The sequence below is a fragment of the Lissotriton vulgaris genome, chromosome 12 (assembly GCF_964263255.1).
Source record: "Lissotriton vulgaris chromosome 12, aLisVul1.2, whole genome shotgun sequence".
Lineage (NCBI taxonomy): Eukaryota > Metazoa > Chordata > Amphibia > Caudata > Salamandridae > Lissotriton > Lissotriton vulgaris.
Genome location: NC_141700.1, coordinates 762546302 through 762569998, shown reverse-complemented (window position 1 = coordinate 762569998; position 23697 = coordinate 762546302). Strand labels below are relative to the sequence as shown.

The 23697-nt window shown below is 44.0% G+C and overlaps 1 protein-coding gene across 3 annotated transcripts in view; it reads right to left on the bottom strand.

The window, feature by feature from the left end:
• Positions 1 to 23697, bottom strand: part of CHD3 (chromodomain helicase DNA binding protein 3) — an 813321-nt gene that overhangs the window by 137813 nt on the left and 651811 nt on the right. For all 3 annotated transcript variants that reach the window (XM_086946072.1, XM_086946074.1, XM_086946073.1), the window contains 3 exons: positions 21904 to 22072; positions 21674 to 21778; positions 7958 to 8110 (listed from right to left, as the gene is read on the bottom strand). In XM_086946072.1, coding sequence (XP_086802198.1) covers positions 7958 to 8110; positions 21674 to 21778; positions 21904 to 22072 — 427 coding nt within the window. The remainder of the gene's footprint in view (positions 1 to 7957; positions 8111 to 21673; positions 21779 to 21903; positions 22073 to 23697) is intronic.

The following is a 23697-nucleotide window of genomic DNA, read 5'->3' as shown; positions in this document are numbered from 1 at the left end:
GTGCCACAACATGGTTTTAATTTGGAGTGGGTGTAACTCACATAATTGTGCGTGGTGTAATTACCACAAAAGTACTTGAAATTACACATAATTATGCAGAATGCGTCACATGTTCAAATTTGGCTGAACCGCAAAAATTTAAAATTAAACTTGAAAATGTCATTTTGAGTTTATTTCCAGATGCTCTGGTTTTGGATTTGTAGGTTTGCACAAATAACTGAACTTTCTGCTCAGGTAAAGAAATGTTCCTGAAATATTTGTTAACTGCCCAGGTTAAAGGAGCTGCTACTCGTGTTCAAACCACTGCTATTTGCATTCTGATGTGTTTATTCGTTCTCAAACTTTACCCAAAGGATCCATTTGAGTAAAGAAATCTACCTGAAATACTGTTTGTCTTAAAAAAATTACCCAAACGCTACATCTTGCGTACACATTTCTCCCTGAAATTACACAATGTGGATCAACGTTGTAACTTTTGATAATTTTGCATAAAGGAGCACTAGGAGAGAATATGACTCCTCATTTATGAAGCCCAAGGTTTTCTTAAAAAAAACAAGAAGGGAGGTGCTTGGTCCATGTCAGGTCCCAAACACGGATTTCACAACTGAGAGTGTTGTATGCTTTTCCAAGAAGACTTAAACTTACTTAATAATGAATCTGTACAACACCTTTGGTAGCACAGGGAGGTTATTAACAGGGTGGAAATTCGAAGGCTCTACAATAGGGAGATTGGCTTCTCAATGGAGTGATTATCTGACTTTCTTTGAGCTGACCAGGCACATTTGACTTTCTGATAGAGCAGGTGTGTCGAGGACGGTATGCTGTTTCATCAGCTAAGCAGGGTCTGTAAGAACAGTGGCGCCCCCTCAGCACAGTACTCTGGACTGAAAGCTCCTGACTGATTCTGAAGGGGGGCCCTCCATGTACTTTGCAGGAGGGCCCCCTCGAGTTTCGTTACTCCACTGCCGGAGCTGTGCAAGGCAAGGGATCCGCTGTCGCCCCAGGAGGGGAAGGAGGAGGAGACACCAGTGAGGCCAGCAAAGCCGCCGCGTAAGTCTCCATCTGGACTCTCGATGGCCCATCACCAGGAAACAGTGGATAGGATGACATGCAGGGCCGCATCACCGGCGGAGAGCTCACGCCCCCGGCAGGCCGGACACCAGCCCTTGGGGGCAAACTGCAACAGTTACTCACCGGGGGCGCTCCTGCCGTGACTTCGACTTCAAGTGCTGGCCCGCCTCACAATCAGTGGTGCTGTGATCCTCCCCTAAACACCACATACAAATGAGGAGAGGGTTTGTTGCCGACATAAGATGCCCACACGAAGTGCAAGTCTTGAAAACCGAAGGGGCTAAAGTGATGGCAATAGGAAAAGCTGCTTTCCATGTGATATGTTGCAAAGAGGCTTTATTTATAGGTTCAAATGTGGAGCCATCAATTTGGAAATTACAATATTAAGTTCCCATGGAGGAGAGAGCATCCTAACAGGAGGGAGCATCTTTCTAAGTCCTTTAAAAAAAATCACCACTGGAATTCTAAAGAAAGATGTCTGTGAACATTTCCTATAGGCAGTAATGGCTGCAGGGTGGGCCTAAATGGAGGAAAATTGCAGTCCTGATTTAGCCAAATGGAGAAGATACAGAATGACTACACCTTGTTTGCACAAGATTGGATTGTGTTCTCATTTTGTGTTCACCATAAATTTGAAAGCATTTGATCTTCTAGTGGAAGGTATTTTAGCCTGTATTAGAATGTCCATACATTATTTAGAAAGGCCTGAATGTCCATATTGAAAAAAATTAAGAGCCATGCTGTCAAGTTATGGAAGGTTGAGATGTAGTCTCTGTCCTCCAAACTTGAACAGAAGATCCTGTTTGCACTGCAACCTCTTGTGCGGCCTCTCTGACAGATGTAGAAGGTCCTTGAACTACCACTGGCAAGGCTGTTCTGGTGCTACTGGTTATCATTCTGGTCTTGGATTTGTATAGTTTGACAATAGCTGTTGGAATGAGAGGAATTGGTGGAGCTGCGTAGAGAAATTTGTCTGACCAAGTTATCAAAAGAGCATTCCCCTTCGAACCTGGTTGGGAGAACCTGGACACGTAGTTGTGACATTTTCTTTTGTTTGCGCCTGCGTACAGGTCTATTTGAGGATATCCTCATTTGTGAAAAATATCTTGGAAGAGCTCGTCTTTTGGAATCCAATCAAGTGTCAACTGAGAGAATATGCTTGCATGTTTTGAACACCTGGGAAATGAATAACTGTCATAATTAAAGTACCTGTCTATTAAAGATTTCCAAATGGCATGTGAATTGAGAGATTGTCCAGATAATGTATAGATGTGTTCTCGGTTTGAACAAGGAGAGAGTGTGTTGCTATCGCTGGAAAGATGTTAGAGCAAGGTGAACTGCTCTCAGCCCACTATATTGATGTGGTAAGTCTTTTCCATGACCAACCAAATTCCTTGAGTCTGAAGGGAACTCATGTGAGCACCCCATCGCTGAAGAGAAGCATCTGTGATCAATGTCTGAGTTTGTGGGTACTGTGGAACGGCACCGCCACCATCAGATTATTTCGCTTAGAACACCATGGGAGAAACTGACTTGAAGCCAGTGATAGAGTCAGCATTTCTTCCAAGCAGTAGGAAAGTTGATTCCACTGGCCTTCCAGGCATTGCAGAGAGGTCTCATGTGCAACCTTGCACGAGGAACTATGAAGATGCACCAGGCCATCGAACCCACTAGAGATGCAATCTGCCTTGCAGGTGGATGGTAAGTCTGTAGAAGACTGCAACATTTCAGAGTGACTGATGATATTCTCTCCTCAGAAGGACACATTCTTTCTGCCTATGTGTCCAGTGTAGCTCCCAAGAATTGTAGTCTTTGTACTGGGCATATTGTAGAATTTTTGAAGTTGATACAGAGGCCTCGATTGGAGAGTGTTTCTACACAAATTTGAAAAAGCTCCTTTGTCTGCAATGGTGAAGAACTCTTTATAAGTCATTCATCCAGTTAAGGCTAAACAAAGATTTTCGTTTTCCTTAAGTATGCTGTGACCACGGTCATTCATTTTGAAAAGGTTTATGGGGCTGATTGTAGGCCAAATAGTAGTACTTTGTACCAACAGAGTCAAGATTGCACTTTAAAGAGGAGAAATTTCTGATGTTTTGCGGAAATTGGAATGTGAAAATACGCATCCTGAAGGTTTATCACCACATCCAGTTTCCTTGATGTGGTTATGGCCGGATTGGGTGAAGGGCCAGCATTCTGAACCTTTCTGTACATATGTATTTGTTTAGTACTCTTAAACCTAAGATGGAACTAAACTCGTTTTGGTCCTTTCTTTTTTACTAGAAAATAACAGGAATAAATTCCCAATTTCCTTTAATGACATGGAACCTCCATAGCCTCTTTCTGCATTAGAAAGTTGACCTCCGACTGTGAGAAGTCTAGCTGGTATCATGACATTTTCACTGGAGGGACAGTAGGAGGAGGTAACTTGAAGCAAAGAGAATAGCCATTCTGAACAATATTCAAGACCCATCTGTCTTTTGTGATTACCACCCTTCCAAGTGATGGACAGTACTTTCCTGCACTGGATCTGGTAACAGAGAAGGGGGCAGTGATGATTAATTGTTTAGCAGAAGGTTTTCCTGCAGCTGAAGCTTGTTGTTGTTATGACCCTCTTCTAGAAGGTTTGCGAGGATGGACATGCAACCTTGCCAGCTGGTAATGCTGTTGCCAGGGAGGTTTTGAACCCTCTGTGGAAAATTTCGCCTGTCATAAGGTTTGTACCTTCTATGAAATTCCTTCTTCTTTTCCAGACCAATAGCCTTAATGGTGTCCAATTCTGTCATCATTCTCGACATCTCATTGTCCGCATGGGTCCCTAAAAGGGTGTTACCTAAGCAGCCAAGACGATATTCTTGCACAGATGCTGTGTGCATAAGTCCGACGCATCTACAGCTGTACTTATAACTGATTAGACACCAGGCAACCTTCATTCAGAGTTTCTTGAAAATCCTGTCCATCCTCATTGGGCAGTTTTTCCATGAATCTTGCTAGCGAATCCCATAGGGACCTGTCGTACCCCCAAGCAAAGCAGAAGAGCTTGCTACCATCATATAAGATGCAGATGTTCCTGTAAAGATTTAAGCGGGTTAATAATAAGGCAGAGAGCACAAATGGCTTTGTATTTCACTATTTTTATTTCATAGTGAATAGTCTTGCTATCACTTGTACAGTGTTCCTCTATTTCTTTTCTTTTCAGGGTCCTTCTGCGCCAGACGGTGTGGATGCCTCAGAAAGAACAGAGACCCTGGTAAGTTTTCTTTTCTCTTCTTCTGCTGTGATTTTAAAGACGGGGTGGTGACTGGGGATATTCACCCTTAAAGAAGTTTCCTCCACCAGTTCGATAGTGCCTTAATCTAAAAGTTTTTTTCTCCTCCCTTATTCCCAGTTAAGACTTGTTCGCCCATTCCCCCCTCCTCCCTATCAGTCCCCATAGATGAACTCCTTCAGGAACGTGGAGGGACAGCTCGCAACACTGTCGGCTTCTTTGTGCATATGCATCTTCTTTGGGTAAGTCGAGGTCGGGGTCTCTTCTGGTCTCGGAATAGGGATTGGAGGCTCTTGTTGAACTAGTTCCTCCGACGTGATGTTCGGTTTGTTCTCAATGCCGCAAGACCCGAATATGTCCTTCTTCTGCTCTTCCTGCCGTGTTGGCGTTTCGTCCTCGCAATGGTTTCCGGCTTCTCTGTTATTCCGGGGTTTCAAAAAAATGTCCAGTGGGTATTGGTATCCATTGGTCCTCCTGTCTCTGTGATGTTTTTAGCATAGAAGGTGCGATAGACCTTTTGGTCCTGACTCTTAAAGGGACCTCCGTCTTTGTCTTGTTCTTCTTCACAAAGGAATGAAGCAAGTGGATGGTGGGGCTGAAAGTAAAGAAGAGGTATAATGTAAGGAGGGAACTCATTGTCTTCTGCTTCCCTTTCATCCACGTCCTTGAGAGGATGCGCGACTTTGCAACAGTTACACACATCTTCTTGCCAATGGCGTCTATCTGCTTATTTTCTTAGTCGTAAGGTCTGTATCTTCTATGAAATTCCTTCTTCTTGTATATTGAAGTGTTCTGATTTTGGGATGTCAGAGGTCCAATACTTACACCACTTTCTGCCTTTGAAGTAGGCAAACTTCAAAGGAAAGTCATTGTAGTGCACAATACCTTCCCTCTCCCTGGCCTGGCTCACACACTACAGGGGGTGGAGACAGCTTTGTGTGAGGACAGGCACAGCCATATTCAGGTGTCAGTGACAACTCCTCCCACTACTCGAACTCAGGAAGACCCATCAGCCTGGTGAAGGGCCATCAAGATATGCAGGGCACACCTCAGTTCCCTTTGTGTGACTATCTAGAGTGAATGCACAGAGCCCAACTGTCAGCCAACCCAGATGTTTGTTCCACAGACAGGTCGAGGCACAGAATGGTTAAGCAAGAAAATGTCCACTTTTTAAAAGTGCCATCTTTAGACACACATTTTAAAAACAAACTTCGGAAAAAGAAGCATTTTGAAATTGTGAGTTCAAGACCACAAACTCCAAATCTCTGTCTGTTGCCAATGGGAAATTACACTTGAAAAATATTTCCTGTCGCATGGAGGTGTGACCACCTCCCAGAAAGGACTTCATGTCTTGAGCTGTGGTGGGGGCGCTTACCCGCGCAACCAGTCTGCTTTGAAGGGCACATTTCGTGCCCTCAGTGCACACTTCAGTTTGAACCAGTTTAGGGAACCATTGGCTCCCACTCTGGAATAAAACTGGGCAAAGGACATTGGAGTATCCTCCCCTCTGTCCAGCCCCTCCTCTGGGAGGGACCACAGTGTTGTTCCAACCCTTCCCTTAGGGTACTTAAGGACTTACCTATGGGTGGGTCCTTAGATTCATCGTGGATCAAGAATCAACCGTGAAATTATGTCGTTCTTCAATCATCTGGCCACTTGGACTTTGTTGAACTTCGAGACTGCACCAACAAAGACTCCTGCTGCTACTGGTCTTCAAGTATTCTTCTGCGCCTGTGTCTGTGCTTCTTCCAGGCTCTTCAACAAACAGACCTTTGGGCATCAAGGACACCTAAAGTAATCTCCCTTGGAGTGAAGGATTCACTCCCCTACATCTGCAGGCAGCGCAACAAAGATGACTGGTCTGCTGCTCCTGTAGTTCTAAAGATTTCCGGAGGCTCAGCAACACAGGTGGTAGTTCTGCAACTCCCAAGAGGCCTAACCTGTCTTCTCTGCAATTTTGAGTCCGGTATCCCTCGTCGGAACCGCTGGGACCGAACCCCGTGCAACTCGTTGACTTGCCGATGCCAAGGCTTGTTGGCCCTGCACTCCAGAGATCTTCGGGCTACAATAAACTCCAGCCTCCAGCATCTCTTCCCCCCAAGATCAGCATCCTCATAGCATCCTCTGCATTGTGGGTCTTCAACTTTAGTGAGCTGCTCAAGTTTCTCTTGCAACTCCTGTGCCTTCATCCGTTGGGTCCTCCTGAGGGTCTTCTACTGCTTCAGTGGGCTCCCCTGCTTGCTCGGGGCCTGCACTGACTCTCCTACTGTTGGTGTGACCCTTGGACCTTGCTTGTCCCAATGTTGGTCCTTCTTCATCTGCTACATCAGTTACGGCTACCATGGTTTGTTGGTGGTCCTGCCGGACACTGACCACCTAGTCACCGACATGGGAAAGCTTGTGCATAGCTCCTGGCCTTCCTCAGTTTCACCTGGTACTTACAGAAGGGTCCATCTTCCCTAAAACTGCAACCACAACTTCTCCTTTGAATTCCACTGGGCCGGGGACTGTGTGTCCACTCTGCACACAGCCACCTGGGTACTTGCCTTGGGTGGTTCCTTCGGTCCCCGGCTCCTCTGGGTCATCTGGTCCAAGTCCTGTCCTCTTCTGCAGTTCGCATTCCATTTTTTTTGTACATGGTTTGGTCTCCCCACTGGAGACCATTGCATTTTGTGCTACTTATCTGATTGCTTTTGAAGTATTTTTGTGTATTGTGTTGATGTCTCCGGGTAGGAGATATACCAATTCGATAGTGATATGGTGTTGTCATTAATTGACATATTTATGATAAACACTATGTGGTTTCTTTCATCTAACTTACACTACAGATTGAACAAGCTGCTTAACACTCCTTCAAGATAAGCCTGAAGGCTGCTCTCGCTTTCCACAGCTACCACTATGATTATCAAGGACCACTAAAACCACCATAAAGGTTGCTTGAATTAGTGCAGATGTGCCACTTGAATAAGTGTTATATATATAAGTGTTATATATATAAGTGTTGTATATTTAAGTTTTATATATAAGTATTTTATATATATGTGCTCTGAGATCCCTGTGTGTGGGCAAGGCTATTTAGTGCTTATGACTTTGATAAGGATCCCCTGTATCATGAGCAAATTGTCCCAAAGCTCACACTTTTTTAGTCTATAATCTAACCTAATACCAGATGTTTTATGTTCTGATATAGTCAACATAATACTTGGACTATTTCCTTTTTCCTTCGACTACTCCTTTATTGCTTTTTTACTCAGTACTATGTAATACACCCAATTACTATATTTGATAGCTTTACCGTTGATGTTCCTTATGCTCATTTCTTTAATATGTTTAATGTTATAATATGTGTTACATCTCTTCAGTTTAAGCGATCTGTTATCCTGATGTGAGAGTCTAGTCCATGGTGTATAAAAGTTAAATATATGAATAAGAGTGAAACTAGGGGCTACGTGTGGTTGGTCAAGAGAAACATGGGAAAGGAGTAGAATGATTGGGACAGGTATGCAATATCCGTTTATACAGCTATACAAAACGTTTGTATGTGACTACACAGTACAGAAGGAGATTAGCTATTTCTACACGTCAGGGTACGAAGAGGGTGACGGGGAGATCTTTTACCTGTGAACCCGCCATCTGCAATGTTGAACATGAAGCGAGGCCTCTCCAGCCTACTGTCATCCTTTCTTCCATTGATCACCTTGCTCTCGTCCTTCAAGCTACCCACTCTGGAAGAATCCTTGGCAAATTCTTTTTCCACTTTAAGATCTTCACCTACCAAGGTAGAATGTGGCAGTAAGAACAGGAACAAACTGGTCATTGAGGAGAACAAGAGGAATGATAATAAAACATAGATTAAACATAGGGATTTGGTGCTGATAAAAGATACCTGAACACACTATGAAGAAGAGTGATAGAAGAATTTAAGACAGGGGATACAGTAACAAGCGTTGTACATTTTAGCTTGATGAGTACATCTGTAATATAAGTTACTAAAACTTCAAAAAAGTGGTATGACTTGTTTATCGAGAAAGGCAATATGTGCAGTAACTGTTTTTCACACAATTGTGGATTTGCCACATAATCCATCATCAAATGCATAATGTGCAGATTAAAAAAAAAGTTTCTAGCCTAAACGGTTCAAAAGTTACTCAAAATGCAGTGACATGGTGCTGCTGCCCAGTGTTATACCCTTTGCAAAGGTTGACTGGGCACCTTTCTGTTGCTATATTTGGGTGTTCACCCGGTACTAATGAGCTGTGACCTATGCCTGGACAGTGCTAACAAGTGTTGCTGGAAGTCAGTGCAAGTTTAGAGATGATCATGGACACCTCCCCCAGCAGGCACATGCATCCTTCCTACACCTCTGCGTGATGTGCTTAAAGCGCCCTCCTTCAAACAGCTGAGGAAAGCAAGGCTTGGAGTACGAGTGCAATGGCTTGGATGTAGTGTAACGGCCAGAGCTGCCAACATTGGTGCTGGGGAACCAATCTCAGCGTCAGCCCAATATCCTTTGATTATGGGTAAATCGCTTAATCTCCCCATGCCTACCCAAAAAATGAATGTTTCGTTGTGTAATGTAACTGGTGCTGAAAAAAGAGCTCCAGTAGCTTCAAGTCCATAGCGCTGTCTAAAAGAAAAAAAAAAGGAGGAAGTGATTTTTCCACAAGGGTTTTAGTAACACTACTAGGAGGGTGACAGACATGTAAACAATCAGCGCATCTCTTTGAGAGTCCATTACACAGAATTAATGTTCCAAAAAAGCACAGCTTCAAAACCTACATGCATTCATAAAAAAAGACATTGACTACAAAGTAAAAAAAAGAAACTCCAGCAACAAAATTAAGTCCAGTGCGCTGAGGTTCCCCAGGTTGGGCTTCGCAGTAAACACCTCCAGCATATGTAGACCACAGTTCCTATGAGAAGGGGGCCACGTGGAGGGGGGTTTGCAAGGTGCAGCTGCGAAGTGAGCATCATCTTGTAAGAAATCAGATTTACAGCGCGAGTGCAACCAAATCCAGATAAACTAATGGAATCTTTTCTTTGAGATCCCACATTAGAATTTTGCAAGTATTTGTTATTTATTTTTTATCATGCAACATTAGCCAACTTGAGCAGTTCAAGTTTTTAGTGAAAAAGGAGTTTGTGTTGTTGAATAAAAATACTTCTAAAACACTGTGCACAGTGTAGATAGGTGGCTACTGACTAGTCACGATTCTAAAAATATTGTGTGATGCCAGGCAGAGCCTCTTTCAGATATCACCCCTGCTATGTTTACAAGCTAGAAACTATACTCATGTGAGCTGAAGGTAAGGTATAGTATTGACAGAAAAGCCAGGATTTCTCCTACATTGCCTTTAGGTTAGGGATAGTGAATTAAATGTTTTCGGTTCGATTCTTTCCACATCCTATATCTTTTGAACGCTTCACCCATTCTTGCTCTTTGGAAGCACCTTAAACATGCATTGCCATAGCCAACAGGTCTCACCTTTGGGGCTTTGTAAGTGTTTAGCTAGAGCTATTGGTTTTGCCAATGTTTGTTAGCTAAGTTGGCGTGTTTAAACCTCACAGAATATAGCATGCCTTGCAGAGCAGCACATGCTCTCTGACTCTACACGTCCCAGTTTTGTTATTCCGCTTCAGTTTATTTACAAACACAGACATACCATGTATCAATTTAAAACTAAACGCACAGTCCTGCCACTTCCGAAAACTCCAATACTGTAAGATCAGGGAGAGGCACTTTTAATAGCTTATTTGACATGCCGGAGGGTCGCTTTTGAAAGAAGGACAAAGTGAACATCCAGGGACAGCACAGAACACCAATCTGAAAGTGGTCCCCATTGTATGCTAAAAAGAAACAAATGCTGCGGCAAATTGATCTATCCCCCCATGATCGCACTGCTGAGTAGGAAAGCCGGGATTATGAAAACAGAGGCCCCTCGGTTTAACCAGCGCAGGTTGGCCAACAAACTACACAAGGGCAGGTATGCGTGTCTCATTTGGGGCTGGGCAGCCACGGACTGAGCGCAACCCTCCCTCCCGTGTCCTTCTCCCGGTTCCAGCACGCCGGTTCCCGGAACTAGGCGAAATACCAGCTCAAACTGGTTTCAAATGGATTTGTAAGTTATCCGAGATGGAGTGCCTGTGTTGTGTTTGTATAGCGTGGGTTCCATACAAGGAAACTGGGTTGGTGTACAAGTAGCTATAGAAACGTAAAAAACCCTGTCTTGTATTTAGTTTACAAAAGGATTAGGGAGATTTAATTAAGAAAGGGGTTCGGACTCCCAACTTGCACGTTTGCTTTCGCACAAACAGACACGTTGTGATATATGAAACTGTTACACTGTTGTTGAATCAGTGCTTTTGTGTTCTTTCCACTGGAATACATGTAAGTAAAGCATTCATTTGTTACTACAATCAAAATATCCTTGAAACACCACTTGAAATTCACTTGGCTTTGCATGTGTTGTCAGCACAAGTGATTGTAGAAATACACACCAGTGCACTGTGCGCATGTGGGAGCGGTTTACGGTGTCAAGAACAGCCTGCTTGAGGAAAAGTGTGTGTGTTCAAGGAAAGAGCGTGCACGAGTAGACATCGGTGTGCATGCCCGAGGGCAATGCTTGAAATGGAAAAATAGAACTGCTGTACCAGAGTACCTGCTTGTTTTGAGAAGTGCTGGTACTCTCTAATTAAAACTATCACGTTTTCCTTGAGAAATGCAGATACTTTCCTTCACAAAATAAAAAAAAAATCTGGTATTGGCTCATTTAGCCCCTTGCATGCTCGTGACGGAACCATTCCGTCACGAGCCACGGTGGTGCTGTACAGGGGACTCAGTGGTTCCGTCAAGGCCCGGCCCCTGCGCGGTGCTGATTTCGCACCTGCGCTGAGCATTCTATTAGGCGGGCGGGCCGTGACTGAACCATTCCGTCACAAGCACAGCGCCCCCCCCCCCTCCCCCTAGCGCTGCCGTGGAATTAGCGCCATAGCCAAGGGGTTAAAGCACTCTCAACTTGCATATGTTGTTTTGTTTGTTTAAAGTGTTGCGTGTATAAAAAAAGAGGGGAGGGAACAGGAAAGTGAAAGCGACCGCGAGACAGGCAAGAAAATGAAAGTAACCAGAGGGAACAGGAAAGGGAAAGCGAGCACTAGACAGACAAGAAAGTGAACGCGACCGCAAGACAGGCAAATGTAAACAAGGGCACGAGGCCACGCTAATTAGAAACAGATGGCCCCTGCTCGCTCCTGCAAGGTGGATGCTGCCACACACGAGTGTTACAAAAGTGAAGACCGATTCCAAAAGGTCATCTCCTAGAGCAGCGCATGCGCACTGTGCTAGGCTCAACATAAAAAAGGGGCATTTCTTTTACTGCCTCTGGTCGCTTACTACAGGCTCAGCTCTGTTAAGTCCAAAACATGTGGGAATATTGCTACTTGGTATACAATATGAGTTACTATGCCTAACTTACAGCAGCATGTCTGTGTACTCGTATGATAACTTTTCACCCTTTTCTTTGAGATCCCACATTAGACATTGGCAAGTATTTGTTATTTATTTTTTATCATGCAACATTAGCCAACTTGAGCAGTTCAAGTTTTCAGTGAAAAGGGAGTTTGTGTTGTTGAATATATCTATAACCTGTCCATTTTCTTTGCACAAGGGTAAGCCGCTTGATAGTGTGAGATTAAAATAATTTTTACCATTTTTTCTTAGGACACTTTTATAAATGCAAATGGAGTAACAACGCTGAAGGATGCAAAATTACACATGCTATCAGCAAAACAAAGAGAATTATCATAGCTTAGTGACAGCAGGGAGAAAAAGCCACTGCTCTAAGGAAAAAGTGGTACAGTTATTAAACAAGCATTTGCAAGGCAATAGGTCTTGCGTTTACGCGAATTTAAGCTATTGGCATTGTAAATGACAATGCCTTTTATTTAGGTTTTAAAAACGAAAACAAAAATAAAAGGAATTGTTATTTGCAATATCAATAGCTCAGACTCACGTAAATGTGAAACCTAGTGAATTGCAAACGCTTGTTATAGAATGCCAGGAATAGACCCGTAAAATACAACAATTATTGGTTTCCAGGAGTGTGCCTTGCGGGCACAATTTACTTAGAAGAGTTTTCTCCCAGGGACTAAACCCTCTGTTGGACATACTCATGTTTTACCGCCCCTTCTAGCATCAGTAATTCAGAGATGAGGGATTACAGGGGGAGCACAAGTTATACCCCATATGTCCGCCATGAAAAGTAAAAAACATTACAAACAGGGTTACCTCGCTGATTTTCGCACCATATTATGGAATTTTTCGTTTTGTGTGGACACTTTCTACTAGGTTTGACCTGATGGTTTTGCCCCCGGGTCAGTTGCGATAATACGTCATTTTGCAATACGTCAGGAGATAGTACCACAGGTCTTGTAGTACGGATTGAGGCAGACACTACTCCTTCTGCAGAAATCAGTATTTAGAGCCCACGTGGGTGAATCATATGGAAAAGTTAATTTCTCATTCAGCCTTTTTTCCTATACAGGGAGAATGCTGATGCAAACTTCCTTTGCATACATGTAATATAGGGGTGACCCGTCCGCTCAGCACCCTGAAAAGGCATTATTTCTGCAGTGTTTAATTTGTTAAAGAATAAAAGCAGGGGCCCAAAGTTTCGCTCCAATCCAGTGGACGGGGCTATGGGATGTTAGGGGTGCCAATACAAAGGCTGGTGGTTTGGATTCCAGCTCAGGCCTCTTTAATCAAGTAAATCACACACACACACTATGAGGACAGGGAGGAGAGGCCACACATAGCTGCCAAGGTTTCAGATTGCTTATGTATGACATTTTGAAAAGGTCAGTGTAATTATGAGTGACATTCAACGACTATGAGTGACACTTTCTTACAAGCACAATCAAGCAATGAAGAGGTGGAAAACATATAAATATCAGAGATTATATTCATTTGAGCAAACACAGAAACTCTAAGAAGATCCTAAAATTGCTGCAAATAGACGTTCACTGCGGGACCTTAGTTACGGTACCAAATAGATGGGTGAGGCCCCAGCGCAGATGATGTCAGCTTCCTGCTAATAAAATATCATAAGTCCTGAGTCACTAAAATCAGCCGACTCGCAGATTCCGAGTGCTGCCCAGCCTGCTGCAGCACTGGGAAGCCTCAGGATAGGCACCTTCACGACTTAGCTTCCCTTCATTTATTCCATCATTATCCCTCAGCGACCATAGAATCACCCACTGCACCTCCCCAACACTGCCCTTTGCTTCTCTTCATATCCGGTCAGTCTACTGTCAAGACTCCAGTCTCCTGTAATACTAACTGGGACGCCAGGCAGTTTATTGTGCAGCTCTCTAAAGCAGCACTATAAGTCACTTGCATCGCGAGCCTAAGGAATGCTGGTACTGAAAAGCGGATACAAAAGCATCCCCTGGTTTCCCCTGTGATTGAAACTCTCCCATTTGACACACAGCGCGTTACTTGACCTGCTCACCAGCCAATGTAAAGTTAAGTCAGATTATACAATACGATGAAAAAGAAAGTGATGTTTATTAAACTGCCGGGTGAATAGGATATCCGCGCTATTCACGATCAGCCTCCATGTTACACGGATGGAGGACTGAATTGGTAATAGTGGCACTTACTGTAGGAGCACTGCCGATCAGGTACGGGTCAGTCTTCCACCGCGATGACTCCTCCCTGCAAGACAGGCTCAGCACCGGTCCTGGAGGTGAGTCGACTGCTCGCACAATGGTGCAAGGAGCTATGCAGTAGGACATCGAGAGTCAGTCACTGGGACAGTAAATCACAAACACTAAGGAAGGGGAGTAGAGCCGTAATGGGGCAATGGGGGGCCATGCAGTAAGATGCAGAGAATCAGTCACTCTCACAGTAAATCACACACACATTGAGGACATGGAGGAGAGGACGTAAAGGGTCAGGGAGCTGTGCAGTAGGACGCCGAGAATCAGTCATGGGACAGTAAATCACACACACACACACACACACACATGGGACAGGCCATAATGGGGCAGGGAACTGTGCGTATTAAACATATGCGCATGACGTCTGGTGAACCAGGCGCCATTGCAAAAAAACAACAAAGTAGTCCCTAAAGTAAAAGATACAGCCCTGCAGCGTAACTTAACTGTAGTTGGTCGGTGCTGCTTCCTCTAAAAACCAAAGTGACCTTAGAGATCGCCAGCCAACAATGAGTGAGACTAGAAGTGCAATGCCAGAGTTAACCAATGGCAAGCAGCAGGAGAAATTACCCTCGATATTCCATTTACTACAAGTCTAGCGACAGCGCATGCGCTGTCTAGGCTCGACCAAAAATGGCCCAAAGAAAGGCTTTTTTTCAATGTGGAAACTCAGCCTAAATATTTATAAGCAAGCTTGTGGTAAGGTAGCTAGAAGTTATTTTGAAGTCCATGGAAATATTAATGTAGGCATGTGAACCTATGAAAGAGTCAGTACTGGGGTCATGTATTTTGTGGTGTTTGCCAGATAAGGCTATTTTTTAAATAAGTTTTTACTTTTTCTTAAAAAGGTAAAACTGATGGCCAGAATGCGAGTGAAGAAGAATGCCTCATACAAGTTATCGTATTATTATTTAAGATATTTTATACAGCGCACATCTAGTGTCTCAAACATGAGATGCTTTACATATACCAATTAACTGTGTCTTGAATCTAATTAAAACCTGATTACAGAAACCAGGATATGAGAGGTAAGGAGTGTGACTATGTAATTTTATCAGTGCACAACAGGACTGGTATTTTTTTACTTCCCACGGTTTCACATCGCACATCTTTATATTTTGAGGCACATGGAGATAAAGGGGCACGTGCGTCAAGTTAAGCAATTGCTATTCCTTAAGAGCGATTATTAAGGAATCACTATTAAGGAATCGCAAATGCCTATGCATGTAGGCTTCACTATAAGAATAGCGATTCCTACACATTATCTAATAGCGAGGCCCACAGGAATGAATGGGAAACCATTTGCAATTTACGATTACCAAATAGGCAATCACAATTTGCTAATGCAATTTCAAGGGTGCCAGCGGGCCAAAAGCCACCATGATGCACCCCCAAAATTGGCATGTGTGCACATATGGCGCACACACATGCCATAAGAGCATGTGTGTGCCATATGGCACTTAGAAAAATGCAATTTTGTGCATTTTTCAAAAGAATTTCAAATTACCATCAACTGGAAGTTGATGGTAATTTGCGATTCCTTATTGTAAAGTTGCATTCTGAGAATTCTTCTTGCATTGCATTTATGGAATCAGAAATTACAATTCCCTAACTGCATTCGCAAATTAGGTAATCGCAAATTTTGCGATTATCTATTTTGCGAATGGCTTTAAGCTTGATGCATCCCAAAAGATTAATTACCGGTCGCAAAGGGGACGATTTGTGCAAATCGACCCGTTTGCGTCTGGTAATTAGCTTGATGCATGTGCCCCATAGAGATTTGCCTAGAAGAAAACAAGTTACTTAACTGTAACTTTGGTTCTCCAGTATTGGTAACTTTCATAGATTCCCATAGCTTGTACCATTCCCCGTCGTTGGAATGGGAGTCTTGGTAAACAAAAAATAACATTGCAGTAGGTACAAAAGAGAAAGAAAAGGGCCTAGGCCTCGTCTCATTTTGTAGCATATCCACCTCTTTTTGTAAATGAGACCAAACAATGTAACAAACAATCAGATTAGCCTCACCCCATAGAACCTTCCTGAGAGAGACTCAGAGCCTCAGATTTTCGTAGCCGTTGTGTAACAATATAACAAAATATGCTTAAGGCTGAACTTTCCCAGGGGAGGTGGGTGGGCGCATGGGAATCTATGAAAGTTACCAATACTGGAGAACCAAAGTTATAGGTAAGTAACTTGTTTTTTTACTCCAGTATTGGAACTTTCATAGATTCCCATTTCTTGTATCAGAGTAGTTAGCAATTAGCAACAATGCACATTTTGTGTAATAAATCAAGGAATAACCTTGTATCCATAACCTCATACGTAATAACTAGACGTTTAGACATTAGTCAGAAAAAACATAATTTGATACAAAATGTGCAATAACAAAAACAGGAAGGAGGGTTAGGAGGGAAAGCTCACCTCTCACTGGAAGAGGTTCCTCAGGACTGCCTCTCTCAATGCCGCCTCACTCCGTGTGGAAGAATCCAGGCAATAATGCTTCGTGAAGGTAGGGGCAATGCTCCATATAGCTGCCCTGCAAATGTCCTTGATCGGCACTCCAGCGAAAAAAGAGCCGCAGACAATGACAATGATCTTGTGGAGTGCGCCCGGACCCCCCTTCTAGGGGCTTACCAGCCGCTTGATTACAGTAGTGGATCGCGCTGGCAATCCAACGTCCAATTCCTTGCTTTGAAAGGGGAAAGCCTTTGCGAGGTGCACTAAAAGCGACAAAGAGTTGAGTAGATTTTCTGAAACCCTTGGTACGCAGGAGATAGAATTTTAAACATCTTTGGACATCCAAGGAATGAAGAGTCCTCTCCGCTGGAGTTTTAAGTCGAGGGAAAAAAGACTTTAGAATGACCAGCTCATTCAAATGAAAATGCGAAGGGACTTTTGGGATGAATTTCGGATTTGTTCTCAGAATAAGAGAGTACTTTTTTAAACTGTAAGAATGGATCCTCAATAGTGAGAGCTTGAAGTTCACCAACCCTCCTGGCTGACGTTAAAGCGAGAAGGAGGGCCACTTTCCATTAAAGAAATTTAAGATTCACTCTACTAATAGGCTCAAAAGGAGGTCTCATGAGTTGAGCAAGAACCAAATTGAGTTGCCACATGGGAGACGGAGGTCTAACCAGAGGGAAAACCCTAATGAGTCCTTTAAAAATTGTTTGACAATCCTTGCAGACCAGAGGGAAGGGCCAGAAGCCGTCCGTATGAATCTAGAGATAGCAGCCAGGTGCACTTTGATAGAACATTGGCCAGAGACAAAATGTAAGGTAAGATATGATGAGGAGCAGAAGTGAAAGGATGAATGCTCTCTGGGCGGCACCACAAGCAGAAACATTTCCATTTTGAATGATAGGTCTTATTCGTACTTGGTGCACGGGCTTGAGTTTAAACCTCCTTACATTCTTGAGGGATATCTAAGTTTTGAAACTCTCAGTGGTCAGGAGCCATGCTGTCAACCGGAGTGAGCTTGGATCTGGATGTACCACTTGGCCCTGGGACATCGGCAATAGAGAGGGAATTGGCCGCAGATTAATTGGATGATCCTGGGAGAGCAGGAGTAGCTCTGTAAACCAAAATTGACGGGGCCACGCCGGTGCTACTAGATTCATCGTGCAGGGTTCTGCTTTGAGCTTCCTGAGCAGTCTTGGAATCAGGGGAATTGGAGGAAAGGCGTAAACAAATGCACCTGACCAGCCTATCGAAAGCGCATTCCCAATGACCCTTGATGGTGCACCCTGCATGCGTAGAAGTGGCATTTGTTGTTCCCTCGGGTGGAGAACAGGTCTGTGGATGGAGTGCGCAGATCTGAGTCCGAAAGGCAGGACCTTGAATTGAAAGTGGCTCTTGGCTACTGTAAAGCATAGAAACCTCCTGTGTGCCGGGTGGATAGGAACATTGAAGTAAGTGTCCTCGAGATCCAGGGTGGCTATGTGGTTGCCTGGATTGAGAAGCCGCAAAATGTCCTGAAGGGATGCCATCCGAAACGAGAGTTTTAAGAGATAGGTTTCGAGTTCCCTCAGGTCTAAGATCGGGCACCATTTTTCTACTGTCTTGCGAACGAGGAAGAACTGGGAATAGAATCCTTTGCCTCGTTGGGACAGAGATACCAGTTCCATCGCTCCTTTTAGAAGCAGATGATGAGCTTATAGACGTAGAAGGTGTAGATGTTTGGATTTGGTGGTGCGAGGGGCTCTGGAGGTTGGAAGGTGTTGAAACTCCAGTGTGCCAAACGGATGATATTGAGGACCCACTAATCTGATGTAATTATTGTCGAGCTGGGGAGGCATTGTGATATCCTGACCCCCACTGGTTTTACAGGGGGTGAAGGAACAGTAGACCGAGCCGGGAAGCCGGTATTGGCGCTTAGAGGAATCTCTCCCCTGACGCTCTTGTCGTCCTCTAGAAGGTTGGCGAGAGAAAGACGACGACTGGCCCTGTCGCTGAGAATACTGGGGTTTGTAAGACTGTGATTGCTGCGAATAGGAGGAATAACTCTGTTGCTGGTATCCACCCCTGTACGAAGAAAAACCTCTCCCTCTTGCTTCACAGAAAGGTACTTTGTGGTATTTCAAAGTCCCAAGGGACTTTGCTGTTTATATGTCCTTTTTTATATCCTGCAGCGCATCGTCCACATGCTTTCCAAAAAGCATTTCCCCATCAAACGTCAGATCTAGGATTTTATTTTGAATTTCCGGATGAAACCAGGTGGCCCAAAGCCAACCTTGTCGTCTAAGGATTGCCGCACCCGCCAAAGAGCGGAAAGCAGTGGTAGCAATGTCCATGGCGCAATCAATAATCTCTGAGGACGAACGCTCTCCTTCCTCCAGGATTCTCTTTGTGTCCGCCTTTGATTCTCCTGGTAGCTGGTCCAAATACGGAGATAAGTCGCACCACATTTGGCGATCATATCGCCCCAGAATTGCTACGGCGTTAGAAGCCTGACCAGGAGGCTGGACATAGAGGAGAACCTCTTTCCCACATTATCTAGTCGCCTACTCTCCTTATCCGGTGGTGCAGTAAGGGACGCCGACGGATTCTTTGAGTTCCTTTGGGCCGCTTGAGAAATGACAGAGTCCGCTTTCGGTTAGCCAACCAGACAAGCGGGGCTATCCTCTGTGGCCTTGTACTTTTTCTCCAGCCGAGGAAGAACAGGATGACGGTAGCTGGAGACTGCATTACCTTTATCCCTTCACTCCATACATGTTCCACAATCGGGATAGAATGGACAGGCTTTCTGTAAGGCTCTTTAAAATCATAAAGAAAGCATTCTGACTGTACTGATGATACAGGAAGATCAAACCGTTTGGAAGCCCTTTCCATTAACTTGTGGAAGCCTCCAATGTCCGCTGGAGGAGAATCCACTGGATGCGTTGATGGAGAAGCGGGATCCGGAATAACGTAGTCTTCCCATTCCCTATCTGGATTTGGGACTTGGCCTGTGCTCTGGTCATCATCCAATGAATCATCTTGCACTGTGACCACATCCTGGTGACGTTCTGTTGGTTCCAAGACTGGAGCTTGTGGAAGTTGTGGAGCCACCGTGTCAGAAGAATAGTTTGGACGTGGAGGCACCTGCTCTGCCTGTTGATCAGAGGATTGAGATGGAAATATCCTCTTATAATCCAACAACATGACTTGTAGATCATTAATAAGTGAAGACAGCATGGCTATCATGCCCTGTTGTAACTGTTCTTGCCATCTAGATTGCGTCAGGTATTGCTGCTGTACATATAATAGTCCTCAGAGTCTGAGTCCTGGTATTTAACACACAATTGGGATGGGCTGTATGCATCCCCATAAGGACCCTCATCCTCGTCTGAAAATTCCTCATCCAAAAGGAGTGTCGGAGGTAGTGGTGTCACTCTTCTAGGAGATGTCATCTCCGGTGTAATCTGGCGTCGTTTTATGGAAATTTTCACCTTTTGCATCGTTGACGAGGTCGTCGTCGGTGGAATTGTCAACGAAGATTGGACCGCCGACGACGATGGAATGATCGTCGACGGAACTGTCGATGAGATCGTCGTCAGTACCACTGTAGACATGGACGCCGTCATCATCACCATCGACGTCATCCTCGTTGATGTCGAGGTAGTCATCATCGTCGACGACATTGTAACAGATACCTGTGGTTGAAGATCGTCGTCAGTACCACTGTAGATGTCAACGTCATCATTGTCAACATTGTCTTCGTCGTCACCATCATCGACGTCATCCTTGTCGAGGTCGAGGTAGACATCATCGTCGACAACATTGTAAAAGGTACCTGTGGTTGAAGCGTCGACGAAGTTGTCGTCGAAGGCGAAGCTCTCGCCGACGAACCCGTCGACGGAGCTGAAATCAACGTTAGGGGAATATTTGACGCTGTTGTCGACGTACCTGATGTTGTCGTCGTCGACGGATGAATTTTCTTGTCAGATTTTTCCTCTGAAGGTACAGAAGCTGGTTTTTTGAACAGCTTTAGCTTCTCAGAAGGTGGTGGTGAAACAGAAGGCCCATGGCCCGCCTTCTGAATAGAAAGTATCTCAGAAACCAGTCCTTCCCTCTCCTTTACACCTCGGTGAGGAGATTTGATGGGACTGCGCCTATCAGACCTATCGGAGGTCTTTTGTAGAGCGTTGGCAGGGGGATCAGCCGAAGGTGAGGGAGAAGACCTACCCCTTTTTTGAGATCTCCTCGAAGGTGTAGCAGAGGAGGCATCTTCACTGTCACTAGATATTGGCTCCTTCCATGACTTTAACTTTTGAAACCAGGTGAATAAACGTCCCTCAAGGTCTTTGAAGAGAAGGTCCGGCAGATCTTGCAGTCAGTGGCCTTGTGGTCAGGGTACAAGCAAGAAATACAGTCTTTATGCTTGTCCTCCACATAAAACCTCTTTTTTGAACAGGTGGCGCAAGCTTTATATAAAGCCTTCTTCTCCATGTCTGACATCCTGAAGAAAAACTGTAGAAAAACAGATGAAACACAAGAAGTTGAAGAGACAACTGAGCAGATACTGAGAGTGGAGACTTCCTTGCACAACATGCAGTAGAAAATCTGAGGCTCTGAATCTCTCTCAGGAAGGTTGTATGGGGTAAGGCTAATCTGATTGGTTGTTACATTGTTTGGTCTCTTTTACTAAAAGAGGTGGATATGCTACAAAATGAGATGAGGCCTAGGCCTTTTTCTTTCTCTTTTGTACCTACTGCTATGTTATTTTTTGTTTACAGAGACTCCCATTTCGACGACGGGGAATGATATAAGCTATGGGAATCTATGAAAGTTCCAATACTGGAGTAATCATACTTTTTAGTCATGTGCTGAAGCCAGGACTAGAACTGGTGCTTTTAAGATGGAAGTTAAGCAGCTAAACTAGTAGTTAAAATGTCCTCTCCACTCAGATGCGTGGCAATGATACTATTGTGGGTCTGTGGCATTGAGCTATTCCCCCAAAGCAATCACTACTAGAAAATTCCATGCATTTCTCTTTTATCTTACATGACTTTTAACAGAAGTGTTGGTTAAATAGCAATGAAAAGGCAGTGAAGACATAACAGGAGAAAACAAGTAAGAGAGAAACATGAGACAGGAACATGGGTACTCCGTTAACTTTCCTTACATCCAAGGTTTTACCTTCGAGTCTCTCTCTCATCTCTTCATTCTCAGATGGTTTCTCATCAGCCTTTTCCACTTCAGGCTTCTCAGTCTCTACAGGGGTTGCCAATCTGACGATTGATGCTAAAAATTAAAAGAGCACAAGTACCTGACTTAAAGATCAATCTCTGGCTAATATGTTTGCACTTTAGTCTATCTTACATGAGCATTAGCATATTCGTACTGTCTCCTCTGCAATTTACGTATACCTGTTTTCTCATCTTTAAAAGAGGGTTCTGTATCTTGCTCTTTTTCTGCCAATGACCGTGGTACTTCAGCTTCTGGAGGCTTTTCCGGTGGCTCTCCCTCTTCTTTCTCGCAAAGTGGTGGAGGTACAGGTGTAACCGTGGGGCTAGTCCTCTCGTCAACACTTGGCACCTTCAACAAACAGCCAAAGAGGGCATTATGGGAGTGAGTGAGAAGAGCTGAGCATTTAATGGCAACACAAATCACATATAGGAATCTTTTTATTGCAGTTGGGCACAACCTTTGGCGAAATGCAGCGCTTACTGCAATTTCTCACTCTGCAAGTGATAGGAAAAGTGGAAAGCAACAAAATGGGCAGTATCATTTGTTCAGAACCTGCATTTTCTTTTGAAGCACTTAAGATAGGAAAGCAATGTGAAGATGCAACGTATATTGTACCAAATTTGTTTATCAACCTGAAAAATTTGACACAGTGACAGGTACCCTTGTAAAAAAAAAATACACATACTTCTTAAATATAATAAAGAATATACTCACACTAGCAATATGAAATGAGTTGCTCACTTGTTTCTCATGTTCTCCAGCGTTGGCTATCTCTCATATATTCATCTGCTTGAATCATTCTGTTTAATCAGGCTGGGAATGTGTAGTAACTTTAAATAGCAGTAAACAGTACTGAAGTGGCCAAACTCCTCAAAGGCACTCTTTGTTTAGTGGTACAGCCACCTCCTTTGAAACTACCCAAACCTCAGCCAGTGAATGACCAGGGCTGAGCTCTCCTACTCCCCGCAGACACCATCACAACGCAGATATCATAGCACAAATGTGAGGAATACATCTGATAAAAGTAAGATTCTAGCCGTGGAGGAGGGTGAGTCGCATGTGAATATACTAAATATACTAATGCTGGAGAAATTGAGTAAAAGAAAGAACTAGTTTTGTCTCCTGCATTGGATCTTTCATATATTCACATTTTTGAATAATAATAGTGAGCAGTACACACCATTAGAATAAAGCAGGAAGCAAGTTAATATTCAATGACACAGGTTACGGAGGAACGCCTACCCCACTGCTCAGTCAGCTGCTGCAGTCACATTCAGGCGTTAGTGCCTGGTGAACATGAGCCTGCTCTTCCACTATTTCACGTGGTTGCATGGTAGGCGTCTTCAAAGGCAACCAATGTAGGGAGCAGCAGTCATAGCCATGCTTCTGATGGAAGATGCCCTCACTCTGCCTTTGAGTATAGACTACCCTCTGTTATGGCAGAAGAAAATGTAGGTTGACAGTCAGAGTGCAATCTCTCACTTGGCCTGGTGTCGGCCTGGTTCTAGATAGTCAAAGGACAAAAACAGCTGGCCTTATGTGCATATTTTATTGACTTTGAATCTGATGCACCTGCTAACATTCAGCAAGTGCAAATATTTCTTGGATATTCTGCTGGAGGAGGGAAAATGAGAAAATGATTACAGACGCATTCAAATGAAACTCTGTAGGACCCTTGGGCACAAACTGACTGTGTCTTTGGTAAATCATAAAAATGGCTCTGGAGGGTGTCGTACAAGTGAGAAGATCCTAAAAAGTAATTTCATAATCTGCTTTATGATCCTTTGCAAAAACAAAGATGACACTGCTTTCTATTGCCGTAACCCTTGAAATTGCTGCTATATAGATTATCACTGAAGAATATCTAAGACCACATTTTGGCAGTTCCAGCAAGTAGGGAAGCACTTGTTGGGGCTACATGGACATTGGGTTAAAACCCCGGTCTTTGAAGAAACATTTCCATTTGGTGTTGT